Here is a 23,533-nt window from a genome sequence, read left to right as displayed (position 1 = left end):
TTTTACTGTTTCTTCCATTCCATAAAGTTACTGACTGATTTTTTGAAAAATGTAAACACTTGAGTAGAATCAAGCATGTGTTTGCATTTTTCCAAGAGCAAATAAAGGGTATTTATCACCAGGAGATGGAATTCTTTCTGTTAAAGCATACAAGACTGCTTTAAGTTGTGTGCCTCATTGCTATATATAGCTAGTGGTCTTGGTTTTAGCAGGTGAAGGTTGAAGTTCTGCTCTGTAGATAAGGTTTCCCGTTTCACAGTTGGACATTTGATCACTGATCTTGAAGTAGCATAAGTGTGGTTAGAGTAGTGGCAATCTCCTAAATGGCCCTGAAATTGTTTTTCTTTTCCTATTATGACCATCAGCTAAAGGATTTGTCCGTTTGCTTGCAACAATGAATACCACAATAGATATAAATGCAGGACAAAATGGAAATTTAACAGTTGAATATGAGGCATATCCAAAACCGAAGGAAGAAGTCTGGATGTACATGAATGAAACACTGCAGAATTCATCGGACCATTATGTCAAGTTCAAGACTGTGGGCAATAACAGGTAATAAGAATGGCTTTAAGTGCTATCGATTTCCCTTTGAAACAGCAAACTAGAGTCTGTTCTGGAAATATGAAAATGTAGATGGCAAGAAAATTGTGTTTTAAAAGGTCTTGCCTTACACGTGGCTTACCACAGTAATGGGTGTGAAGTCTTGCTACCCTGGATATGAAGCAGTGTTGAGTTAAGCACACCCTCTGAGAGACCAGTCTGCCTCACAACTCACCTACAAGATATCATTGTTGCTCAATAAGTTGAGGAATTAAAAGTTTGTGTGTGGAGACACCCTCTACCACCACAGTTGAGCACAATGCTCCAAACAAAAGTTTATGCTTTTATTTCTGCCATGCACTGTTTCTTTCTGGAGTCCTGGTCCTCCAAAAATCCCATGGGGAAAAAAAAAAAAAAAGTAGTCTTGAGTGCTATGGGGCAAAAGGGATGATAATTCTTGGTAAGTGTGTCTGTATGAATGGTGTAGGCAGGAGAAAAGAGTGCACTAATAATTCCCACCTTAGCTTTTTGTTCAACAATTCCCCATTGACTTTAGGTTGTGAGCATCGCTAATGATTTCTTTTTCTTTACAGTTATACAAGTGAACTTCACCTTACACGATTAAAAGGAACGGAGGGAGGCATTTACACATTTTTTGTGTCCAATTCAGATGCCAGCTCCTCTGTAACATTTAATGTCTATGTGAATAGTAAGTAAAGTGAACAGTCTGAAATATTTCATTATCACAGTCATTGTATTTTATACAACATAATGTATGCACAAGATGTCACAGTGTGGTTCAGCATATGAGAGGCTTTCTGAAGTGAAGCACATGCTGCAAAACTATTTAAATGTCAAGATATAAAAGTGCAGAGTACTTACACAAATCCACCTACAATCCAGCATGACCTTACATTCTGGCAAATGTATTCCAGAGGTTACTGGAGAGCAGATAGATAGTTTACACAGGAAAAAAACTATAACACCTGGAAAGATGGTCTCAGAAATGAGCATGGACCATAAAACTTTGATAATGTAACATGGATCAGGATATACAGAGTTTATACGTATACATATAATTTGCATTTTTGGCAGCCAAGATAAGCTATTAATTTTCTTTAAATTGTTTGAGTTGGATGTGAAGTTTGAAAACTTGACAGAAGAATTATTCACTTATGCCTTTTGGTATCTAAATACATCTGCATAATAATATACATCTCCATTGTTTTAGAGAAATCTGTGTAGCTTTACAAACGCACATGCTGTCGTCTTTATATGCTTGTAAAAAAATAAAAAGCATCAGTCTCAGTTCCAAGAAGCATTCTTCAGGACAAAAGCTGAACTTCAGAATGAATTAAATGAAACGTCCAGGAAACTCCATCCTTCGTAGCAGAACCATCCTGTCAGAGAGTTTCACACTCTCAGCCCACAAATATTGGCAGCTGCTAAAGGCAAAGCTTAAGGAGGGGACTGAGGGCAAAAAGGAGAAACTAAGGCAAGGTAGACAGTGGTGCTTTCAAGCCTAGGACAATGAAATATGTAGGAAATGAGTGGATGTGCTGCAAATACGTCATTGGAGTGCTTTAGCAGTAATAGATCCTTCTCTGGGCATGGGCTGATGCAGAGGACCATTGAGACTTCACAAATGCATAAAATTCTGGATACTACTTTCTGAATTCTGCCTAATTATCATTGAAGTTCAACATTTGTAGTGTCAATATTTGCAATGCTGTAGTTTGGGTCTAGAAATGCCACTTGGGCTCCTTTTAGAACATGGCATTTCTTTCTTTCTCTATGAATGTCATTTGTGGTGTTGTACATTTCAGTTCCCTAGCTGTGATTTCTAAGCTGAGGGTGCTGGCAACTTCAAATATCCTTTGCCACCTTGGGTAGGAGTGGATCATAGTCACAAAAGGGAATTCTACTATTGTACAGCATAGTTGAGCACGGTGCTGAGCAAGAAGTTTAGTTTCTGTGCAGGAATGGAAGAAATAGCAGGCTGCCCATGAAGCCATCAGTTCCCTTGAGGCTGGATGATGTGTTCCAACCAGTGGCATCATACACGTGCTTGGAGCAAAGGGCTGTGGGCTCATCAGGCTACTCAGGAGCAGTCTGGGCAAAATACGATTTAAAAAAATATAAAAAATAAAGGTTTATCACCATCAGCTGTCAGTTCTCAGTGCAGAGCTCCATGCTGCTGCTGCTTTTGAGGAATCTCCTACTTGATAAAAGGCTGAAACCCCTGTGGGTCGTGGCTAGGAAACCAGGATAGGAGCAACACGGTGAATCAGTATGGCTGTGGCAGGAGAGAATGTTTGTGATGTAGTTCTTCTGAATGGCTTGTCTGTGCAACCATCAGCGTTCAGGTCTCCTTTCTTGCTTCATCTACTGGTCTTGTAAGCAGTAAGATCAGCCTTGGGATACAATGAGGGTATTGAAGCCATCTCAGTAGAGCCCTGTTTACCATTCAGTGTGGCCGTGGTTGACTACAGACACTGCTGAAACAGATTTGATACACTTGACTCAGAAAGAGTTTCTTTTGGCATTTTGATGCAACTACTGCAAATATCTTTTTCATTTTGAAAAGAGGAGATGAAACAGATTGATTCTTCTGAGGGTTCATTTTTTAGGAAAAATAACCTCCTGTTTTCAGTAGCATGTAAAACGCTCATTGTTCAGGTATGGAACCCAAACTGCACAGCAATATAACATATTTTTTGAAATAGAGTAACTACCACAGGAGAGTCATGTGGGTGGGCCAGGTACTGGTCTAATTATGTGTTGTGACCTGGCATTGTTGTCAGTTGGGATTTTGCATAAGCTGCGATCTAGCTTCTGGTGTTTACAAGTCTGGCTCGGGCATGTAATCAGCAGAAAGCAATCAAACAGGTAAAACAGGATTCATAATCAGGAGGATATCTTCACGTAAACACAAATCGATGCTGAAGCATTTGCTGAAAGACATGAAAAACCCTGTGCAGAAATAGTTGCTTTTCATTTAAACACATCTAGCAATTGCATATGCTAATCTGAAACAATACTAAATTGCTAAAATAAAATGTAGTCAGTCATAGTAAGTGTGACATAAAGTAGGGAAGGAAGGAGCTCTGACATTAGGAGCCAAAAAGAAAATTACAACTTGACAAGCAGCATGCTGAACTGAGTTACAATTAAGAAATTGTAGAAATCTCCAGAGTGGCAAGATACTGTGCATCTAGTAATTAGCGGAGGAATCTTCAAACTGGTATCTCTGCATTTAGTGCAAAATAATATCTGGATTTAATTATAGTCAACAAAATACTATCTGTGCAGTTGGGACTCATACTGCAAGGAGAAAACTGGTCATGGCACTAGAGATCACGTGAAACCAAGATCAACATTTTTCTTGTCATTGCAATATGCAGTGAGCAAACAAGGAGTCACCATGATACTACAAAAAGATTCAATGCAGTCCAGAAAATGTGACTGAGGAGGAAAGCTCTCTGGCTGTGATAATAGACAATACCTATTAAATGTTATTTTGTAGACATTTATTTCTCTGTGCTAAATGATGAAGAAGTTGGTAATAAAAAGCAATTGATTCCACTATGTTGTCATGCAGAGCACTGAGTTAAAACAGGAGTGACCTCTTATGAGTCTTCTTTGCTGCATTCAGAATCAACATTAATAAGAGCTGAAAAGCAATTCATAAATTCAGCGAGATTAGAGGTTCAAGACATTTTTAAGAAAGTGCTACAGGTGCTGGGACAGACGCACAGCCAGAGTTTTATCATGTTGTAACGTTGCCTAACACATAGCGTATACCTAAACAAACTGTTTGCACATGGCTAATTACAATTTCACAATTTAACCATGTTGGTAGAAGCTTCAGAAAGCTGAATTATGTATATTCCCTGAACGCTAAGACTGTGTACGATGCTGCGTGCTATCAGAAAGTTCTGCACCAAATCAGTAATGTTGAAAACCCATCTCAACATTTTGCAACAATGTTCGGTTCTGGGTGGTTTGCATAAAACACAACATTTGGATTTAGAAACGAAAGAACATTTGGTTCCTGTAACATGAGTCATGAGGAGATGCTACGTGATTGAGAGTATACGTGTGTTTTATTGCCTCTAATTTAATCAGTGAGTAGAATATTCATTAAAAACTAACACCGTGCAGTCTTTGCGTGTGGATTTTATCTGCAATAAATCATCTTTCTTCCACTGTCATCAATACAGCCTCGCAACTTTCTAGAACATTAGAAGTTCATCTTATATTTTGTAAAGTTTTATTAACTAATAATGGGCTATTAATTTGTACCAGGTGAGCAACATCATTGGAATATAGTCTGGTTTTGCCATTAACTTTATTTTTAACATAATTTGCAAGGAAGCTAAGATAGCTATGGGAGATGAAGCTTCTAATTCAAGTTTCCCAAGAAATACAACTTTCTAATATTTGCCAGAACCAAGTAGATGTTGTCCTGGCCTGAAGGCAGCATCATGGCATGAGGAACCAGGCAGCTTTGTAAACCACCACAGCAATCATGAATTATTGCTTGGACAGCTAATGTAGTCAGTCAAATACTAGCTTTCTCTACATGCAGCATTTCAGAAAGTGAGCCAGTTGGGCATTTTGGTATTGGTTTTTTACTGGGATGCCTTCTGTGGGGATGGGGACAGGTACTGGTTGCATTGCACTGCAGTTCCTTTTCGGGCTGTGCTGGTAATATTTGATAAAAAGAGCAGATGCAGAAGAGATGCGGTTTGACCCATTTAGTACAACTGTGGAGAAACTGTCTTTTTTAGAGGCTGGTAAAGTCATCCTCTGCAGGAACTGGAACTGCCTTCTTGTTCCAAAACAAATGTGTCTTTGTTTTCTTAAACTCTGGGCTCTGCTGTTTCAGGATCTTTCATCAACCCCAATGCTTGGTGGAGGTTAGGTGTTCTGAAATCCAGCCCATGCATTCAGTGTAAGAACTGAAATTTACCCAGTGACACAGAACACCAGTTCAGGCCTGGATGCCCTTTTCCGTGGGAAGCTCAGTTCACCTGACTCCGTGGGTGATAATGCACACAAGTTGCTAGGGTGATGAGCACGTGGCATCTCAAATTCTGTGTTCCCATAAAAATGTGACTCTCATTTGTGTTTGTTGCAGCAAAACCAGAAATTCTCACTTTGGATATTCTCAGCAATGGTGTTCTCCAGTGTGTAGCAGCTGGGTTCCCAGCCCCTACCATATACTGGTATTTTTGCCCAGGAACCGAACAGAGGTGAGTTAAGTAACCAGAGCTTCCAGAAATGACTCTACATGCCACATACACAATTTATAATTAAAAATTAAGACTTAAAAAATTACTTGGTAACTGTTACATTGCATCACTGTTTTCATCATTTTAGGTATTGCATTATTTGCAGTGGTTTGAGGGGAAGGGAGCAGTACATTTCATTACTCCCCTTTGTATTCCAACGTTGAAGAGGGAATAATCAACATTTTCTGCTGAGGAAAAATAAAAGCCAAATTTTCTCTCTGCTGCAGGCTAGCTAAGGTTTTTATCAGTTTGGCCCCAAATGGCACACATTCTCAATGCAATTTCACAGAATGACAATCACAGAATCACTTGTGAATATGGCTGTTATCTTTCGTCTTATTGTGTAATGATATAATTTTTCAAGACATAAAGTAATTAGATTTCTATTCACATGAAGCATATGACAAGTAAACAAGTCTGGAGTTATTATGAATAAAACCTGATGTCTAGTTGCCATGCTTCTAAAAAGACAGTACAGTTTCACTGTGAAGTGAGCATTTGTGAAGCACATTTTAAGATTTTTGTTGACTTGCACTGTGCTTGCAGATCTCATACTAGCAAGTCATGTCTCCTACCTGCATAATATGTTTTATGCCTAAAATAATTATCCTAATTTTTGTAATGTGTGCTCATATAGTGAATATGTGACATTGTTAACATTGCAATTAATTTTAAAAAAGGGTTGCAGACTTCTGACTAGTTTAACTAGCAGCATCTTGAAAGAACAAAACTGGCTGTTTCCTGGCTGCATATAAGCTTGGTGGTGTTGTAGGTGCATTATGGATTTTTCGTGGATTTTTTTGTGCTGTAATAAAGCAATGCCTGAGGAAAGTGTTCAAGAGTAGGAGATGGACCACAACTGCTTAAAGCTGAAACTGGAGATGCAGAATTTATGGTTACAAAACCCACGGTGGACTTACACACCTGTGTGTTTCCCTACTCAACAGCAAATGCAAAAACCTCATGGTTTCCACTTGGCTTGTTTTATAAGTTTCATCCACTACATAGGAGACAAGGAGAGTTGTGAGTAGGCTGGGTTTTGAGGATAAGATCTCCATCTCAGTCCCTTTGTGGAGTAGTGTGGTGTAATTACCTGGTGGTCTTGTTGTGACTGTCTGCCTTCACAGCAGGCCATGTCATTCATTCCAGGTAGCAGTCCACAGCAGGTAATTGTCAGCATTGTTTTCCCCAGGTGTTTTGATTCACCCACAATATCTCACACGGATGTGAAAATCGGTTACACAAATTCCTCGGTGCCTTCCTTCAAGCGGATCCTGGTTGAGAGCACCGTTAACGCCAGCATGTTCAGGAGCACCGGCACCGTCTGCTGCGAGGCTTCCAGCAATGGTGACAGGACCTCTGCTTTCTTCAACTTTGCTATTAAAGGTATTGTCTGGAGTGAACAAGGCAGTGAACATGAAGGAATGGTTAATGCTGTTCAGCCCTTTCTGTCATGCAAGAATTCATCTTTTAAGTGTGCTGCTTTTGCCATAATAATGTTGATGGTACTGTGGCTGAGTGTATGATAATATATTACAGTACATGTTCTGCCTGCCAAAGTATTGCTTTCACTTCTCAGTTAATATTCTGGTATAGTATGTTTGCTGCTTCAAAACTACCAAGCAGTAGTTAGCCGTTTTCTCCTGCCTCTGCAGCATGATCTGGCACAGGGGCAAAGCACCTGCAGCATGGCACCAGGCTGCCTTCTCTCTATCCCTTTTTCTCCTCCTGTCTTTGTTTTAGCTATCATCTCTTTCAAGAAAAGTCTGCATTTTTGTATGTTTTTTACCGCGTCTCAGGAAAATGTGGTCCCAATCTTGACTGGAGCCTAAGGGCCCTGCTTTTGTAAAAGGAGTAACAGCAACGTACTGCAGAAGTGCCTTATGAGTTTTGTAGCAGTATTTGTGGGTTTGTTAAGAAAAAAAACACATACTAGAACACAGATGACTTGAAATATGTTTGTAAATCTTTACTTGCTTTGGAAAAAAAATCACGTGTTCTGCTGCTTCTTTTTTTCCCTGTTATAGCCAGATACAACATATAAACAAATAAGCCAGACTTGAGGTAGAACAGTATTCTTTCACTACTCTGTACAGCATCTGCTTTTAAAGACTAGGTTGTAGAGATCACACTTGGGGGTGGGGAGGTAGGGGAGAGAGAGGAAGAGAAATTAGGACTTAGGAAAAGTCCCCTTAACAAGCTTCTTTCTGTGCCCTAAGCTGACTGTAATCGCACTTTAATTGATCTCAGTGTTGTGCCTCCTGAGCTGGTGAAGCTGAGGCTCTTTGGGAAGCACGCCGCGTGGTTTCTGTGCCAGTTCTGGCCAGCACTGTCATTCAGGAGAAGTGGCTCTGAGGGACATGGAGTGCATCTGGGAAAACGGAAGCCCCAGACTGTGTTTCATAAGAAAGAATCAAGGAAAGCTTTTTCACCTGATTATTTTAAATGTAGTTTTTCATGCTTGGTATTCAAGCAGAGTTTTCTCTGTTTCTTTTCAGAGCAAATCCGTACCCATACCCTTTTCACACCTTTACTAATCGCATTTGGAGTCGCTGCTGGACTGATGTGCATCATAGTCATGATCCTGGTATACATATATTTGCAGGTAAAATCAGCAACTCCTCTGCCTGAGTTGTTAAAGTGTAGGAGTTGCCTGGGGAAGCTTCAGGAGTGACAGCCGTTCTCTTTCCTTTTCAGAAACCCAAATATGAAGTTCAGTGGAAAGTTGTTGAAGAAATAAATGGAAACAACTATGTTTACATAGACCCAACACAGCTTCCTTATGATCACAAATGGGAATTTCCTAGAAACCGGTTGAGTTTTGGTTAGTTTATATTTATTTAACTTCATCTGCAAGGTGAAACCTTCAAGTCTCATATGAGACTTTGGTTAAACACAGCAGGGTTTTGTCAAAAAGATGTGCAGGAATGCAAATAGCGATAATTGCTCGTGCTTACCTGGGGACAAAAAGCAAGCAGGTGTATATACACTATCTTCTCTAATATTGTAAAATAAAATGCCTTCCCTTCAGGAAGAAATGCTCCAAGTTCTTGTAAAGATTTTTTTTTTCTTTATTAGGCAAAACCCTTGGTGCTGGAGCTTTCGGAAAAGTTGTAGAAGCCACTGCTTATGGTCTATTTAAATCTGATGCCGCAATGACAGTAGCAGTAAAAATGTTAAAACGTAAGTTGCTGTAGTACGCTGCCCAATTTTTTCTAACTTCCTTCTGGTAGGTGTGCTATTTACTGAACATTGCGTTTTGCTTTGCAGCAAGCGCCCATTTAACAGAAAGAGAAGCCTTGATGTCAGAGCTAAAAGTTCTCAGTTACCTTGGTAACCACATTAATATTGTGAATCTACTTGGAGCTTGCACTATTGGAGGTAGGGTTATCAGCGGATATTGATTATTTGTGCTCCTTTTTTATTGTCAGAAGGAAGAACCTTACAAAGATGAATTCAGTGCTGCTAAGTATAGAAATCTTAAATACGTGTCTTCCTTAGGCAGGTTGCAGATCATCACGACTATCATCTGTGAATTCCTAAATCTAGGTTTTAGGCTCATCCTGCTAACAGTGACGAGACCACTGTAGCTGCAGCTAAAAATGAAGTTCGCTGAGAGGTGACAAAACATATAACTTAAGGTTTTTTCCTCCACCACACTGTTTCTCAGGAACAAGAAAAGATAAAACTTGCTGGTATTCAGGGGGAAATCAGCAGCCATACCTTGTACAGTCTTCCAGTCTTTTGACTGAAAAGTCAAAAGTCTTTTAACAGATCTTCTAGTCTTTCAAACAGAATGGCAAGTGTATCTGTTAATGCAGATGTAATGTTTAAGTACTTGAAAGTTGAGAAAAAGAGTTTCCCAAGTGAAGCATTGTACAACCCAAGTATTTTATATGCAATAACTTTGAAAATAAATATAAACAATAAACTTTTAAAAGTTTGTTTTCATATATAATGAAAGCTACAAAACAGCTGAAGTGTCAATACAGAGTGATGCTGTCACGTATTTTTAACTTATATGCTTTTGAGTATGAAAAATGTTGTTCCTTACAGAAGAACTTGCTCTTTAAGTTCTTGCTTCATTTTTTCAAAGAAAAGGAGCTTGTAAAAATTCATAGCTTTAAACAAAGGCAAAGTGTTTCTCACTTTCACTTCTAATGATTTAAAAATAGGATGAAGCAACTTTAAGTAGTCAGCAAACCAGAATCACTGGCCTGAATGCATATCTGTCTCAGACAGCTGAAGAAATCTGGGGTCTGTGAGCAAATCCCACCACAAACGCTGCTTTCACTGTTAGTAAAGCTATAATTATGAACTGCAGAAAAATGGAAATCAGCTATTGAGGTTAGGAAATGGTGGTACAGAATAACCTTACAGTTGAAATAACATGCAGCATGATTACATATTCAGGGGCCATAGCTGCAGTCATTCACTCAGAAAACATATATTTGATCTATAAACATCCGTGCTGGAGATGACTTGATTCTCCTTTCCGATTTCATTTTAATATTCTAAGACCTTGTGCAGTGTAGTTTTCTGTCGCAGCAGGCTGTTCTGTTTGAATGATTTTTCCTATTATACTGCGGAATATAACACTCTACATCATTTCCAAAACATTACTGAAGGAGTGTGAAGCTCTACTGTAAACAGAAGTGAATCAAAAGGATTAATGTTTGAAGCTTGAATTACTCGAATGTTTGGAACAAATAACTTCCTTCAGGAAGTGAGCAAAATCAAACAGATGTGTCTGGCCAGACACATTATCACATGAAGAAAGAGAAAAAGACTTATTTGTTTAATTTTTTGTACAATGCTATACTATTGAGGGGGGTGAAAATTAATTGGGAGTGACACAGCTTTAGCTGGACAATAATCTGTGAAAGGGAAGATGCTGGGTTGCTTGTCTGTAACTTTTCAAGTCTAGACAGCATTAGGCAGTGTGATCTTTGATAGGCCAGCCTGTGTGCTTAGCTGAATGCTGTCTTTGTGTAAGGTTTTCTGCCTTGAAGACAATGCTCACCTGCTTTCTCAACCTCACGTACATCTACAGGACCCACACTGGTCATTACAGAATACTGCTGCTATGGTGATCTCTTAAATTTTCTGAGGCGGAAGCGAGATTCCTTTATTTGTCCAAAACATGAAGAACACACAGAACATGCAGCTGTTTACGAGAACCTTTTGCAGCAGGCAGAGCCCTCAGCGTAAGTGTGATCTGCTGAAATGTACTTGTGTTTTCAGGAGATTGAGAAGGAGGGGATAAAGGAGGGGATATCGAAGTTCATTAGGGATGAAAAACTAGGAGAAGTCTTTCATGCAGCAGGCTTTGAAGATTCTTTGCTGTGTAAGGAAACAATTTAGTTAAAGAGATGATTTGTACAGTGGGTGGCTTATTCTAACAGAGCTCAATTCATTGTATACACTCTGTGGTTTACTTCTTTATCAAATTTCCTGTAGTTATTTCATGCAGCTCCTTGGCTCCAATCTTCATATGTATTTGTGTTTATCATTACTGTGTTCAACATTGGCAGTGCTCATTTAGCAGCTTGAATAACAATCCCCCCAGTGTTGTGGTGTTAATATTCTGGGTTCTCACAAGTTCCTGCCTTCAGAAATGACTTTCTACAACCAAAACAGTGCCTTACAGTGTTAGAGGCAAGCTGCTCCTGGTAGCTCACTGGATTGTGTGATGCTCCAGCCCATGTCAGAGATTGTTCTTGTACTTTTATTTTTCAGTTACTTCATCTGTATGTTTTTAGCAGTTCAGTTTTAGATCAAGCCCAAGTTCTTTCTGAGTACATTTCCAAGTATGTTTCCTGCTAACTCCTTCCTTTTGCAAAGTGAGGGAGACATAATTTTCCAAAACCTAGGATCTGCTACAATACCTGCCCATTTTTTATTTTCAGTCTGTTCACTGCCCCAGTGGGCCCATCACTCTGTGTTGGCAGGCACAAAGCAACCAGGAAGCCCCTTAGGAGGTGATAACATCCTTTTTTTCCCAGCAATGCATAGTGCTAGTGAATCTGTTTGTGCTGTGGCAATAAATGCATGGATAGATGGTGATACCAGGGAGGTTGGTACCACAGATACCATGAACACAAAGCTATGAGTTGCTATAGGAGGTCTGTCTTCTTCTTAGTACAAGGATATCACTGTTTGGGCTTATTTTGTAAATTGAGGTATTAACGAGGGGGTATTTACCAAATTCGTGGATTAGTATTTACAGTAATGTTGCAGCTGCTGAATGTTTCACATGTGTTTGTGGTTTGGTGGTGACTAAAGCTGTCAGTGATCTCATAGCTACTTTCCATGTTAGCAATGTGGCTGCATTTATTGCCCATAAACTAAACAGATACTTCAGGATAAAGAAGGACTATGGTATAAGTTCTAATGGCAGGAAAGTGAAAAATGCCAAAGTGCATCTGTCGTTTCTAAAGGGGCCTAACTTTATAAACCATGCAGTATGAAAATTAGTACAGTTGCAATGTATATATTGATAAGAAAACTTAAAAAAAACACATAGCAAATGACTTTCCCAAGCCTTGGCTGACTCTTTGAAATACATGTGAATCCACTCAGAGACTTAGGAAGCTCTGAACTTGGTATTTTTTACCATTTGTCTTCTGCATTTCAATTGCCACTTCAGTTGCTGAAATGCTAGTAGAAACTGGCCCAAGCAGAAGGAAGCCCTAGCAGGTCCTGTGAAACACTGGGTCATTAGTTTATAGAAGCTGAAGTCTATATAAGTAGTATACGTAGGAAAGGTTTTGTTTGCTTACCTGATGCATTGTTATGATAACCCTCTTGTTATGATAACTGATAAACCTCTCTTTCTGTACAAGTCTTTTCTCATCTTTTTTACTGCCCATGTTTTTCTAATCATCCCTAAAGCATTGTATTCAGAAGGTCAGTGTAATCATCTTTCTGTTTGGATTGCTTTTGAGGTCTTTTTACCTAAATTATATTTCTTTTCATCTGCTGCCTTTGCAGCGATGCTGCCAATGAGTACATGGACATGAAACCAGGAGTGTCATACGCAGTCCCCCCAAAAGCTGATAAAAAAAGACCAGTAAAGTCTGGTGAGTACAGTGATGAAAAATTGCTGTTAGGAGTGTAGAGAAGAAGACTTTATGGATTTTTTCATGTTACTTCTCTGGTGGATGGGGACAGTTAAAAAAAACATGAGACGGCTTAAAAAAGAACAATGTGCTAAATTACAGTTTTCTATTTTTCCACACTTAAATGAAGTGTCACTATTATATTTTGCTTTGAGCAATTTATGTGGCTCTAGTTGTAGTGCTTATTCAGATTGCTGATCTGTTTAACATAAGACTGTTTCTAGATGATTATACCTGGTATGCTCAAAAGCTGTTGATGTTTATATTGTGTAGGATCCTACACTGATCAGGATGTTACCCTTTCCATGCTGGAAGATGATGAACTTGCTCTAGATGTTGAAGATCTACTAAGCTTCTCTTACCAGGTGGCAAAGGGCATGAGCTTCCTTGCCTCTAAAAATGTAAGTTAATGTCATGTGTTGGAAGACAACAGATGAACTCATCCGAGCTTGGGAGGTGATTCTTGTAGGTTCGATCTTCAGCTCTTCACTTGTTTTCTGTAGCACACAGGTAGTTAAGTGAAAACTTTTGATAGCTTTGGAGACACCAAAACCTGCAGGAGTGAGCCTGGAGGAGTTAGTTTTTCAGGCTTCTCTGGTGTATGGCAATTAGATGGAGTTCATGAAAGAACCAGAAAAACTTAACATGTGGACATCCTCAAAAGCAATTAAATCTTGAGAGTTTAAGATTTATTCTCTGTGGCATTGCTGGAGAGTTTACAGACTAAAGAACATTGAGAAGATGGCTGATCTGTTTGCGTAAAAGCGCCTTGAGTATCTGTTCAGTTTTAAACAAAGCTGCACTTCCATGTCTCACGCTGAATACTGCCTTAAACAGGGCAGTCATCACACTGTATACTTTTTTTTTTTTTTTTTAACATTATGGCTTAATGTACAAGGTACATCTTGTTTTTTTTTTTCTTTTTTTAATTTTCTTAAAAAGACAGAATCAGCCTAGAGACCCACAGATGATCTTCATTGGCTACACTAAGCATAACAGACACTCTCCAGGTTTCTTGGGAGAGGCACGGCAAAACAGAAAGGGTCTGATAAAGAATACAGGTTTTAAACACTGCATAATTCTGATCTTTCTGTGGCATCTCCTACATCATTCTTCAAAAATGCTATTCACTATGTAAACATTGTGACAGGATAGTACAGGTGCACCTTGGATAAAGGGGGCAAAAAAAAAGGAAAAAAAATCAAAACAACCCTTGAGCAATTGATGGTAATTCTGTGAAACTGCATTAATAGTGGGAAATGTGGCTTTCATTCTGCTGCAAAGCAAGCCCACAATAAAACTTGATTTTTTTCCGCCCATTTCTCCTTCCAAACCCTTAGAAGTATTTTTTTTCTATCTGTTGCCAGCTTCAAAACGGACCCAACAGACAAACATGTTGCATTACAGATTTTAATGGTCTTTACCAGACTCCTGCATTCTGCACTATTCAGGACGTCCAGTGCTTAGCACGCATATTTTTTCTCTATTCTTCCTTTCCTCCAGAATAACCCCAGGATTCACTGTGCATCATTCCCAGTGATTATTTTTGTTATATTTTTTCCCTTGATAAAAAAAAAACACACTGTGGAGTTGAGTAGCAGAAGTGATAATGAATATTACACCACAGCACCATGAGCTTGGGAAGTAACATGTATCTGTTCGACAGTGCAGAATTAATGGCTTTATCGCACAATTAAGTTACACTGTGCTAACAGTTTCTGTGCTTGGTCCTCTTCAGTCATTGTGTATGTAGAGGCTCTTAGCTTCAGCTAGGGAATGCAGAGTGGCTTGGGATGATGGGTAAGATGCTTCAGATTGCCTCATGCCCTTGGGAATGGTCCACTCAGCCCAACATCACAGAGTGCCCAGCTGCTTTTTTGCAACTCATTTTTGTATCCAGGCTCAGAGGCATAAAAGTGCCTCTGTGAGAGAGGAGGAACAGCAGTCTGTCCTGGGGGTGTAAGTCCCTTATCAAGCACACGGTGCCTTGATCACAAGACTCTTCTTCCTCCCATAGACAAAGTCTGTATTCAAGGCAAACTGCACTGCTTCTGGAGGAAAAAGGCAGAGAAGCTGGACATTTGGGCATTCCAGCACTTCTACTGCTTCAGTGTAGTTAAAGCTCTCAGCTTTAGGTATGCGAAGTGAAGATAGGGATTGGGATGCAATGAGAGTCCCCCGGGACACTAATTGTCATTAAACATAGTTCCTTCTGTAAGCATGCCAAGGAGGCAGAGATTACATTGCTTATGTGACTTGCAGTTATCATTTTGAATTTGATTTGCTTAACTGTCCTGATATTTTAAGTATTTTTTTTTTGGTAGGGAATTCCACAGGTTTCATATTTCAAGGAAAAAACTGCAGAGAAAAATTGAACAATTCAGCTACTTTTTAGACAGCCGTTCCCTGCGTATTGTATACCATCAGCACAGCAGGAGCTTAACACTGTCCCTTCTAGATGAAAAAAGAGATCATTTCATTAGAGAAATACATCCATTCTCTAAGAAATACAGATGGGCTCTGGTTGCACACAAAGAAAATACAACTGCTGGAAAACTCAGCCACCTGTCTGGAGCTGCAGTTGCAAACATGTGCACACTTCTCAGATGAGTGCTGGAACATAAGCTAGCAAGGTCATCAAACATGTGACGTTCATAGAAAGATATATTGGCCTGTGAAGATTGACAATATTATCAAATATTTAGGCCTGCTTATTTAAACTCTCCAAGGTACTTAATACCTTAAGTTTTTCAGAGGAAAACTTTTTCCAGAGGTTTTTGAAGTAGGATTCAGTTTTCTAACTTGTATGCTTTGAATCGTTACCACAATTTTCCCTATTTTCAGCTCTTTCCCCTCAGTCACAATAGCCACATAATAAAAGACTGGAATTATTTTAGAGACAAACCACATTTTCTTCTTATTTGTCCCATGTTAGGAAGCAGGCCAATTGCTTCTTATCAAAAAGTCAGAGAAAAAATTCTGTCCCTGGCATAGACGTTAAGTACATTAAGTACATTAAAATTTAGCTGCAAATGTGAATTGCTGGAAAATTCAAAGTGACTGCAGGTGGTTTTTTCTAAAATAAATAAATGCATAGGCAGCCTTAACTGTGTGGATCAATGTCATGGTAGTAAACATACTATACCAGAATTTTTAATCATTCGAGTACGCTTATTAACATATGGATTCATTATGACTTTCAGCTTGCTACAAAATGCATAATGTAGTAAGTTTATAGCTAAGAAAGCATGTAACCAAGCAACAGTCTGTTAAGAATATTATAAAATAACTTTGTTTGTTTGTTTGTTTGTTATTTAGTGCATTCATAGGGATCTGGCCGCAAGAAATATTCTTCTCACTCATGGTCGAATAACAAAAATCTGTGACTTTGGCCTGGCAAGAGATATAAGGAATGACTCAAATTATGTTGTCAAAGGAAACGTAAGTATATGTGATGCTTTATCCACCCGTTTTAAGTTAGGGGCGTTCTTGTCTCAACTTGCAAAAAATCTTTCTTAGACCAAAATCTAGATTTCCCAATCCTGCTGTTAGGTTTGTGCTGGTCAGGAATATGAAAAGGGGCAATTGCTGATGTAGATGCATGTGTTGACAAAAGCCCTCATATATACATGTTGTTATGCTGGAAAAAAACATCTGAATGCATGTCATGGTGGAGGAGATGTTTTTGCTGCACCAGTATAACACACCATCTCTCTGTTACATATGAATATACTAGAAGTTACAGCTCTGTGACTAATTGCACATTTTGTTACTGCAATATTCTGACAGGTCAACCCTAAAAAAAAAAGATTTGAAACTTCTGCTGTATTTGTATGTTACTGAAATAGTTTATTTTTGAAATATCTAAATATTCAGGGGGTTACATCCTGGTTTTTACTATAAAACATCACTCAGACAACGGAAATGGGATTCTAAAGTCTGAATTTATTGATTAGGGCATAGTGAAAGGTTAGAAAGCCTTAGTTTTCTCTGATTCTATATACAGATTTTAACCCTGTATGAATAACAACTACAGCTTTAACTCGCAGCTATAGGTCAAATCCTGTAATAGTACAAGACAACAAATGGAAAAAGTATAAAACCTATTCAGAAGAGTACCCATTACACTAGTACCTACCAGACACTTTGAAGCAATGCAGATTGCATTGTCAGTATTTGAAGTCCCCTTTAAAGAGTAGTAAAAGAAACCCTGCTACAAAAGAAAATCAAGCCTGTCTGTGATTAAAACTGGAGAAGTATGCTATGAGGTAGAGGTCTTTTGCATCTGAAACTTATTTTTGCTGCCTGTATTAATGTTTTAGGTCTGCATCAGGTATGTGCAGCTATCTAAGGCCTTCAGGGTACGCTCATCTCACACTTGCACCATTTTTCAAAGAATAAAAGGTCCTCCCCATCCCAGCTGACTGCTCAGCAGTCAAGGGTCAGTCACTTGTTATGGACTTGACATGATCTGAAGGTTGCCCATCCAGGTGTCTGGTATCTTCATAAATGATGAAGAGAGCAAATCCCACTAGTCTCAGTGAAGCGGTTTACCAAGCTCAGTTAACCTCTGTTCATGGCCCCTCGGGTATCTTGGATATCTCTGATGCTATGCTGTCACTCAGCAGTCCCTTGATGTCCCAGGTACCTACAGCATCCCCACTGTAGGCTCTGGGAGAGAAGGTGTTTTTGTGTTCGTCTTTGACAATAAAGTTGGTACCAGCCCCTGGATGGCTAGAAGTTGAGATTAGGGAACGATGGGAACCCAAATAATTCAGGAGTGGCTGTATTGTCAAAACATTGAGTGGCATTTACTGTATAAAAGCTGCTTTCAGGCTCAGGGTCAGGTCAGGAGCTGCTTGATCCGTCAAGGCTGGTAGGAGTGGGAAGTGCAGATCCGCAGCTTAGGCGGGAAGTGGGCAGTAAGTAATTAAATTTTACGTGTCTAGGCCACACTTTACGTTTCCTGAGTTGTCTGACAACAGGATTTTACTTAGCCTGAAAGGGTCAGAAGAGGATAGGCTGCAGCTGCCCTGGGAGAGAGGAAGCAGTGGCCGCAGAAGGCATCTGTTTGCATCTGGCCTGATCTTAACCCAGATGAAGGCGTGCTGGGGCAGGATAAATGCTTAGGACAGAAGTCTGGCTGGCTCCCACAGTCAGACAAGAAAAGGGCAAAGTAGGGAGAGGACAGACTTTGTCTGTTCCCACAGAAATGTATGAAATATGTCAATATATATTTGTATCAGGTGAATTTTCTTTTTTTATTATTTTTTTTCTCATACATCAAAGAGCTTAAGCAGTCTTAATTGTTGACTAAAGCCTTGAAACACTGTATGTAAGGTAGCTAGTCCACAGAAGACTTGAGTGTTTGCATAAGAAACCATGCCATGTTCATAGGGATTATTTTCCTCTGACTTCCTGCTATTCTTTATAAACCATCGCACAGTATGTAGAAAATCAGAATACAGGGAACTGCACAAGTTTGGTAGACCCATAGAGAGATGAATCAGTAACAACAGTGCAGCACATGGAGTCTCTAAAACCAGGGATTTCCATTTTTGGCTGGATTCTTCTATTGAATTAAGATGTATTTACAGCACATAATAAGTATAAACAGTTGATTTTATGTTGTAATTTTTTTACGCCTTATGACCATTGTCTTAATGTAACCCTTTTTCCCTGGAAAGGCTCGTCTCCCTGTGAAGTGGATGGCACCTGAGAGTATTTTCAACTGCGTTTACACTTTTGAGAGTGATGTCTGGTCTTATGGGATATTGCTTTGGGAACTCTTCTCTTTAGGTAAGCTCCATCAAAATCTGTACTTCAGGGGACTTCCATTTCATCTTGGTTTTGCTCCATATGTAGAAACCCCATTGCTCACCTCTTCTCCCAACAGGCAGCAGCCCATATCCAGGGATGCCCGTGGACTCCAAGTTCTATAAAATGATCAAGGAGGGATACAGGATGTTCAGCCCTGAGTGTGCACCCCCTGAAATGTAAGTGAGCAACCAGCACCTCCAGTCACCACACATAAGCAGCAGTGCAAAGGAAGGGAACCTTCCACATTTGCATGAAGACTCTTTGTACTGCACCATTTTTTCTGTTTGTTTGTTGTTTTTAATTATTTTTTAAGTTCTTAAACATTTAAAATAATTCATGTAGTCTAGCCAGTGTAGTATATGTCAGTATTGCTACAAGCAATGTAACACACTCATGCCTTGTACCATCTGATCACTTTGTCTTGGTATCTGCTCCATGTCAGTAACTTATTGACAGATCACAGCATGTATTACACATTTTTAATTCCGATGAAGCAGTCAGTGAGATGTATCATCGGGCTGTACAGCGTCTGCGTTTGTGCTGTATTTCTGACTGCAAGAGGACTGACTACTTATCTTCTTCATGAGCTGTCTCCAATTCACTGTGTTGTAAATGGCTTGGTACTTAGCAACCTGTCAAAGAAAACTGTGTCCAGAGACTCTCATTAGCACTGATTCCTTTGTTGTCATAAGCACAAGCGTTAGCAGTGCTATTTCTTTTCTTAAAACTCATTTAAACAACATTAACTGTGCAAATGGGTCACATTTTTCTGTCAAATAACAATGCAGGTGAGATAAAAACTCTTAGGTTTCCTCATCAGCAGTACTTAATTTTAGTGTCTTTGCAGGTATGACGTAATGAAGAGTTGCTGGGATGCTGATCCTTTACAGAGACCCACATTTAAACAGATTGTACAGCTGATAGAACAGCAGCTTTCAGATAGTGCCCCCCGGGTAAGCTTTAACTCCAAAAAACTGATGATCTGTATGGAGCCCAAGCAGTTTCAAACAAGACATTAGACCAGAGCTCAGAAGAATACAGAACCTTCATTAATTTTCCAGTGTTATTTATATAGCTCTGCACTGTAAGTGTGGGTGATAGGAGAGATGTATGGGCTACTCACTTTTTCCTTCTCATGTCGTTAGGCAGTAGGTGTCTAAGCCGGTACATGAAACAGGGACCACCAGCTGGAGAAGACTATACAGGGTTGATGTTTCTCACTCAAAATATACTTAATAATTTTGATCTTACAAAACGTAGTGCTACTGCTTAGACTCATCTTTCTTAAACTATGAGAAAATCTGTTCATCTGGGAAAAATCTCAGACATTAGGTATATTTAGCTGTAATTAGAAAAACTTTCTAAAGGAAGGAGTTGAGCTTTTGCTGCTCCTCAGCCTCTTATTTCACATAGCTGTATTTATATAATCCGTGAGGTATGTTGTGACAAGTATATTCACCATTCTTTTGGCCATTCCCTAGTAAAAGCATGTCTAGAAGGTAACTGGACAAAACAGTGCAAAGAAAAAGTGGAGGCACATCAGAGACTTGTATTTTCTCTCACAATACCACTGAGTGTAACTGGGTCTTAGAAAAGCAAGTTTAAACTGTGGTTTAAAAATAAAGCTTCCTTTTACCTTCTAGATGTCTTGTTTGGGCACAGAGTGCATGGCTTCCTGACAATTTGAGAAAAGAGGAAACTGAAAGCTGCTGGTGTTCAATTGCATCCTGCAGCATATTTTTGGCAGGTGCAGGCATTATCAAAACAAAAACAAGAATGTGAAGAAAATATTACCGAGGTTTCTGGGGGGCATTCTAGTAATAACTAGAGCTGTGTTTTTTCAAGCTCAGTTTAAATTTAGTATGCTGCTAAATTTAATAATAAATAAATAAATAAATACAGTATGTTGCAGGGGTTTTAGTAATGGAGATTGGGGTCCTTGACTCTTAAAAATGCTGTTATGCCCAAGACCTGTTCAAACTGTGTGTTTAGATTTGTAAAGAAACACCTGAGCTGGATGCTCCTCAGGTGGTGTAGCAGAGTGGGAAGTGGCTCACAAAGGTGAGCTCTCCAGGTACGTGTGAAGGGACAGAGTGATCTGCAGGGAACTGACAGCAGTGTTTGGCTTCTGCAGGTCTATGCAAACTTTTCAACTCCACCTTCCAGTCAAGGAAATGCTACAGATCACTCCGTGAGGATTAACTCAGTGGGTAGCAGTACTTCATCTACTCAGCCTCTCCTGGTACGTGAAGATGTTTGAATGGTGCCTGGAAGAAGAGGAGCCCAGGTGTACTCGCTGTTTGTATTGTGCAGGGGGTGAGAGAGGGAGGACTTCAATAATTTCTCTTACTTTTACTCACTACTACCACTGTGTAGCTGAAATGTTGTTGTAATACTGTTCTTTACCACACACTGTTTCACATAAACTTAATCTGTTGAGCACGGTTACAGGCATCATTGCAATGTTAACTGAAGCTGTATATATTTTGCTATATTGTGTGTATTTGCAGTAGAGCGCCAGATCTGAAGGAAAAAAAAAAAAAAGAAATCCTGAGCCATGGTGTGGAATGAGATGACTACAGATCAAACCAAATCTGCAGCAATCCTTCTCTGGATCCATGCCTGGAAAGCATGTAGTCACTCTCTAGTTAATCTTGTTTTGTTGAATTTAAGAAATAAACATATAAAGCTAACTGCTTTGCAGCCCCCTTTCCACATCCAGCCAAGCCAGAGAAGCTTTCCCAGACAGATACTGCAGGTCAGAGGCCAGCAAGGGGTCTGTGTGTACCTGGGCAAGAGAGGTGTATGTCCAAAGGACGTGGTGGTCTGCACAGCAGCAAACACACCAGAGGGCACTGGGGCTTGAACCAGTGGTAAGGAAAAGAGTGTGGACCTCGGTCTTCATCTCCTACCTGTGCTGTCAGCCATGCAGACTTGTCACTAGGTTTCTGTGGGTCCACATCCCACTGGCCTGTCCCTGCTGGGTCACATCCCACCACAGAGCATCCCCCACAGCTGAAGCCGGAGGGATGAGATACTTGATAAAAGCCGAGTCCCAAAGTGTTCACCAAAGATAGGTTGGACATGCTGAGATGGTCAAAATACAGGAAGAGGGTCGTTTACAGTAAATGGTGTGTTGGGAGGAGAGGCAGTTTAACGAGTCATCTTATCTTGGAAAGAGCAGAAGCAAAAAATTCTGTCCTGGGGGCCCTTTGCTTATCTTGTCATACCCAGGTGAATATTTCTCACAGGCCAGCTTGGATAATGCTCACTGGAAAGGGCTATTCCCCCCGTGACAAGTCATTTCATCTTTCCATCTCTGTAGCAGTGCTGAGATCATAATGAAGAAGAGCTTAACTGGGAAGCACTGAATTTTTAAATGGGTGCGGTCTTGTTTGACAGATATGAGGCTTTGGGGTCAGTATCTGTTGTGCTTAAGTATCTTGTAACCCCTTTTCTTCCCATCAGAAACACTGCTGGTTCTTTTTTTCACCTTTGTTTCTGTCACCTAGAAATTAGCATTGAGAGAAGCATTTTTCAGAGACAGAGTACTAGTTAAGTACCTATTTATTTACAATGCACTTAAGCACTCTGTAACTTATACTTTACCAGGAGTTTGGTTGAGTTTACATGCATTTTAAATATGTAACTAACTGCCCAAATGCAAGATAATTGTAAATACACACACTATTTTAGGTAATGTTGAATACCACACTCTTTATATACCTGTGCATTTGGTTTATTGTTACAGGAATTTGTCTTTCAGAGTTAGTCAAAAAGTAGCCATTTGCACTGAACTTACATAGGCTGTTGCACCTTTCCAAAGTTAGCCAGTTGTTTGGAGGCACTCTTATGCATACTTGTTGTTGAGCATTTTCAGTTTAATGCTATAAAAGCTCTTTCGTAGTGTGTTGGCTTTCAGAGCAACTGTAGACAAACTAGTTGTTATAATTATAGATGTCTCGGTACTTAATGGACACTTAGCTGAAAGAGGTTTGGGTTTTTTCGTTCTTAAAATTTATATTTTTATAATTTGGGGATTTTTGAAACTTATTTTGCAATGGCTTGGTGTTCTGAATGGTTTTATGCATTGTTTTTGTAAATATGGAAATGTAGCAATAATGTCCTTTTGACTATTCTCAGTCCTTGAGTCTCAAAAATATTTTTTTATATATATATGCAAAAACTATATGTATAAATATGTAAGTGTTTGAAAGTTTATGAAACACTTATGGATATGTTGCTCGGTTGTAGAATTGCAGTTCAGAAAAGTTCAAATAAATCTGTACATCTGTATTCAGATGCTACCAATGTGTACTATGTTAAGATGGAATATTTTCATGTAAGTCTTAATAAATTCTTGGGTTGACGCAAAATCTCAGTGTCTGGCCGCAAAGAGGTCAAGTTGAGCATTCTGAAGCACCTTTTCGGATGTGTACCAGAAAACCTTGATGGCTTTTCATTATGGAAGTTCTTTTCCTGCATAATATGGGTATATGGGATGAATACTTGGGTACTTAGACACAGCTTGATGCTGGAAAAATTTGAAAGTAGAAGGTCGATCCTGCAGACCGTTGATGCAGTCTATGTGTCATAAACAGTATTACTTAAAATTAGACAAAAACATCTCAAAAAATCTCCATGTTATTCAGGGTGTGGTCGGAAGGCAGTTGGAGCCCCTCTGCACACACACATGCAGGTGTACACACTCTTATTCCCTCCTGTATGCTGGCACTAGTGCTTGTGCTGGGC

General features: G+C 39.5%; 1 protein-coding gene across 1 annotated transcript in view; it reads left to right on the top strand.

Moving 5' to 3' along the window:
- The window catches only part of KIT (KIT proto-oncogene, receptor tyrosine kinase), a 53,777-nt gene extending 30,630 nt beyond the window's left edge, over positions 1-23,147 (top strand). Inside the window, exons 6-21 of the mRNA XM_032186857.1 lie at positions 366-555; positions 1,137-1,252; positions 5,687-5,801; positions 7,033-7,226; positions 8,339-8,445; positions 8,538-8,664; positions 8,919-9,023; positions 9,111-9,221; positions 10,894-11,047; positions 12,834-12,922; positions 13,235-13,362; positions 16,280-16,402; positions 18,649-18,760; positions 18,858-18,957; positions 19,629-19,734; positions 20,916-23,147. Coding sequence (XP_032042748.1) covers positions 366-555; positions 1,137-1,252; positions 5,687-5,801; positions 7,033-7,226; positions 8,339-8,445; positions 8,538-8,664; positions 8,919-9,023; positions 9,111-9,221; positions 10,894-11,047; positions 12,834-12,922; positions 13,235-13,362; positions 16,280-16,402; positions 18,649-18,760; positions 18,858-18,957; positions 19,629-19,734; positions 20,916-21,041 — 2,003 coding nt within the window. The 3' untranslated portion in view covers positions 21,042-23,147. The remainder of the gene's footprint in view (positions 1-365; positions 556-1,136; positions 1,253-5,686; positions 5,802-7,032; positions 7,227-8,338; positions 8,446-8,537; positions 8,665-8,918; positions 9,024-9,110; positions 9,222-10,893; positions 11,048-12,833; positions 12,923-13,234; positions 13,363-16,279; positions 16,403-18,648; positions 18,761-18,857; positions 18,958-19,628; positions 19,735-20,915) is intronic.
- Positions 23,148-23,533: the final 386 nt, after the last annotated feature.

The sequence above is a fragment of the Aythya fuligula genome, chromosome 4 (genome assembly GCF_009819795.1).
Source record: "Aythya fuligula isolate bAytFul2 chromosome 4, bAytFul2.pri, whole genome shotgun sequence".
Lineage (NCBI taxonomy): Eukaryota > Metazoa > Chordata > Aves > Anseriformes > Anatidae > Aythya > Aythya fuligula.
The sequence above is the reverse complement of the archived record's forward strand: the minus strand, read 5'-3'. Positions and strand labels throughout refer to the sequence as shown.